The following is a 2,344-nucleotide window of genomic DNA, read 5'->3' as shown; positions in this document are numbered from 1 at the left end:
ATGCATGCAGGGGTGGAGGGGATTTGGGTTGCAGTGACATGGGGGGGGGGGAACCAGGAGGGAGGGGTGCATGAGGGGATTGGGACATTGGAGGTGCATGGGGGGATTGGGGGTGCATGAGGGGACTGGGATGTTGGGGGTGCATGGGGGGATTGGGGGTGCATGGAGGGATTGGGACATTGGGGCCACAGGGACTCCAGGCTGGGGACACTGGGGGATGCTAAAGGGGATGGGAATGGGGGTTCCTGCAGGTGGGCCATGGGTGCTGGGTGGGGGGCAGTAGGGGAGCCCCACAGGGGCGCAGAGGGATGGGGAGGACAGCACTGTGTGACCCCACCGAGGGGCTTCACTCTCACCCCCCCCCCTTCCACCTTCCACCCCACTCAGGGCCCAGTGAGGGCACCAGGGCATCACCATGTCCCAGCCCATCTCCTGCCCCAAGGTGAGCCCCATCCCCGCATCCCTGTCCTGGGGGACATCGGGGAGCCCCCCCAACCCCACTCTTTTACCCTCATTTAACCCTTCACACCTCAACTTCCCGCACTGCAGGAGCAGGGGGATGCCGCGGAGACCCCCCCCAAGCCAGCACCATTGGGATCCCCCCTTCTCTTCCCTCGGGAGACGCTGTTCCGGCAGGCAGGCGGGGTCACCTACCGCATCCCGGCGCTGCTCTACATCCCATCGGCCGCCACGTTCCTGGCCTTCGCCGAGAAGCGTTCCTCAGCCAGGGATGAGGATGCCAAGTACCTGGTGCTGCGGCGGGGCCGGCGGCACGGCCCCTCGGTGCAGGTAAAACCAACCTGGGCTGCAGGAGCAAGTGGTGCTCTCCATCGCCGGGAGTGGTGGGTGGGGTTGGGGTGCATCCCATGGCTTGTATCCTGGGAATGCCCCATCGCTGGCAGGGTTCAAGGGCAGGTTGGACACAGGGGCTTGGAGCAAGCTGCTCTATGGAAGGGGTCCGGGCCTGTGGCAGGGGTTGGAGCTGGATGGGCTTTAAGGTCCTTTCCAAATCAACCGTTCCAACCCCATGCAACACTCCAGGTTTGGGGAGTTGTGGCTGGAAAAGGAGCTGGGGGTGCTGATGGATGGAGCTGAACGTGAGCAGCTTGTGCCCAGGGAGCCCCCAGCATCCTGGCCTGGATCAGCACCAGGGCGGCAGCAGGGCCAGGGCAGGGATTGTGCCCCTGCACTGGGCACTGGTGAGGCTGCACCTCGGATCCTGTGTTCAGTTCTGGGCCACTCACAACCAGAGAGACCTTGAGGTGCTGGAGGGGGGCAGAGAAGGGCAGCGGAGCTGGTGCAGGGCCTGGAGCCCAAGTGTGATGGGGAAGGGCTGAGGGACCTGGGGGGTTCAGTGTGGAGAAGAGAAGGCTCAGGGGGACCTGATGGCTCCCTACAAGTGCCTGAGAGGAGGATGGAGCCAGGAGGGGCTGGGCTCTGCTCCCAAGGAACAAGGGATGGGACAAGAGGAACCGGCCTCAAGCTGCCCCAGGGCAGGTTTAGATGGAGCTGAGGAACAATTCCTGCCCCAGAGGGTGCTCAGGCATTGGAACAGGCTGCCCAGGGCAGGGCTGCAGTCACCGGCCCTGCAAGGGTTCACACCCCATGGAGACGAGGCCTCAGTGCCGTGGGGCAGTGGTGGCCTTGGCAGTGCTGGGGAACGCTTGGACTTAAAGGGCTTTTCCAACCTGGATGATTCCATGATTCTCTGTCCCCTCCCGCAGTGGGGCCCGGTTCAGGACCTCTCCGCTCTGACCCTTCCCGGCCGCCGCACCATGAGCCCGTGTCCCCTCTACGACTCCAGGACCGGCACCACGTTCCTGTTCTGCATCTGCGTGGAGCGGGGCCGGTCGGAGCGGGGCCAGCTGTGGTGCGGCCGCAGCGCCGCCCGCCTCTGCTTCGCCACCAGCCCCGACGGCGGCCGCGCCTGGAGCCCGCTGCGGGACGTGACGGATGAGGCCATCGGCACGGACCTGTCCCGTTGGGCCACCTTCGCCGTGGGGCCGGGCCACGGCATCCAGCTGGATTCGGGGCGCTTGGTGGTGCCGGCGTACGCCTACTACATCCACAGGCGCCTGTGCGGGCTGGTGCCGCTGCCCTGCTCCACGCGGCAGCATTCCCTGGTGTTTTACAGCGATGACGACGGTTGCCGCTGGCACAAAGGTGCCCTGCTCGGTGGCCGGCGCACGGGCGAGTGCCAAGTCGCCCAAATCCATGGGGATGATCCCGACGTTCCCGTGCTCTATTGCAGCGCTCGGGCGCCGCGCGGGTGCCGGGCCGTGGCGCTCAGCACCGACCTCGGGCTGCGCTTCCAGCCCCCGCTGCGGTGCCCGGTGCTGGCTGA

At 66.2% G+C, this 2,344-nt stretch overlaps 1 protein-coding gene across 1 annotated transcript; it reads left to right on the top strand.

The window, feature by feature from the left end:
* Positions 1-401: 401 nt before the first annotated feature.
* LOC130594536 (sialidase-3-like) lies at positions 402-2,333 on the top strand (the record flags this gene model as incomplete). The annotated part of the gene is made up of 3 exons (XM_057400494.1): positions 402-442; positions 550-789; positions 1,725-2,333. Coding segments are annotated over exons 1-3 (876 nt in total), but the record flags the coding sequence as incomplete, so codon positions are not given.
* Positions 2,334-2,344: the final 11 nt, after the last annotated feature.

This window comes from Pezoporus wallicus, unplaced genomic scaffold, assembly GCF_028554395.1.
Source record: "Pezoporus wallicus isolate ANWC-B61680 ecotype Strahan unplaced genomic scaffold, APGP_CSIRO_Pwel_v1 contig_10828, whole genome shotgun sequence".
Taxonomy (NCBI): Eukaryota; Metazoa; Chordata; class Aves; order Psittaciformes; family Psittacidae; genus Pezoporus; species Pezoporus wallicus.
This window is presented reverse-complemented; position numbering and strand designations above follow the sequence as displayed.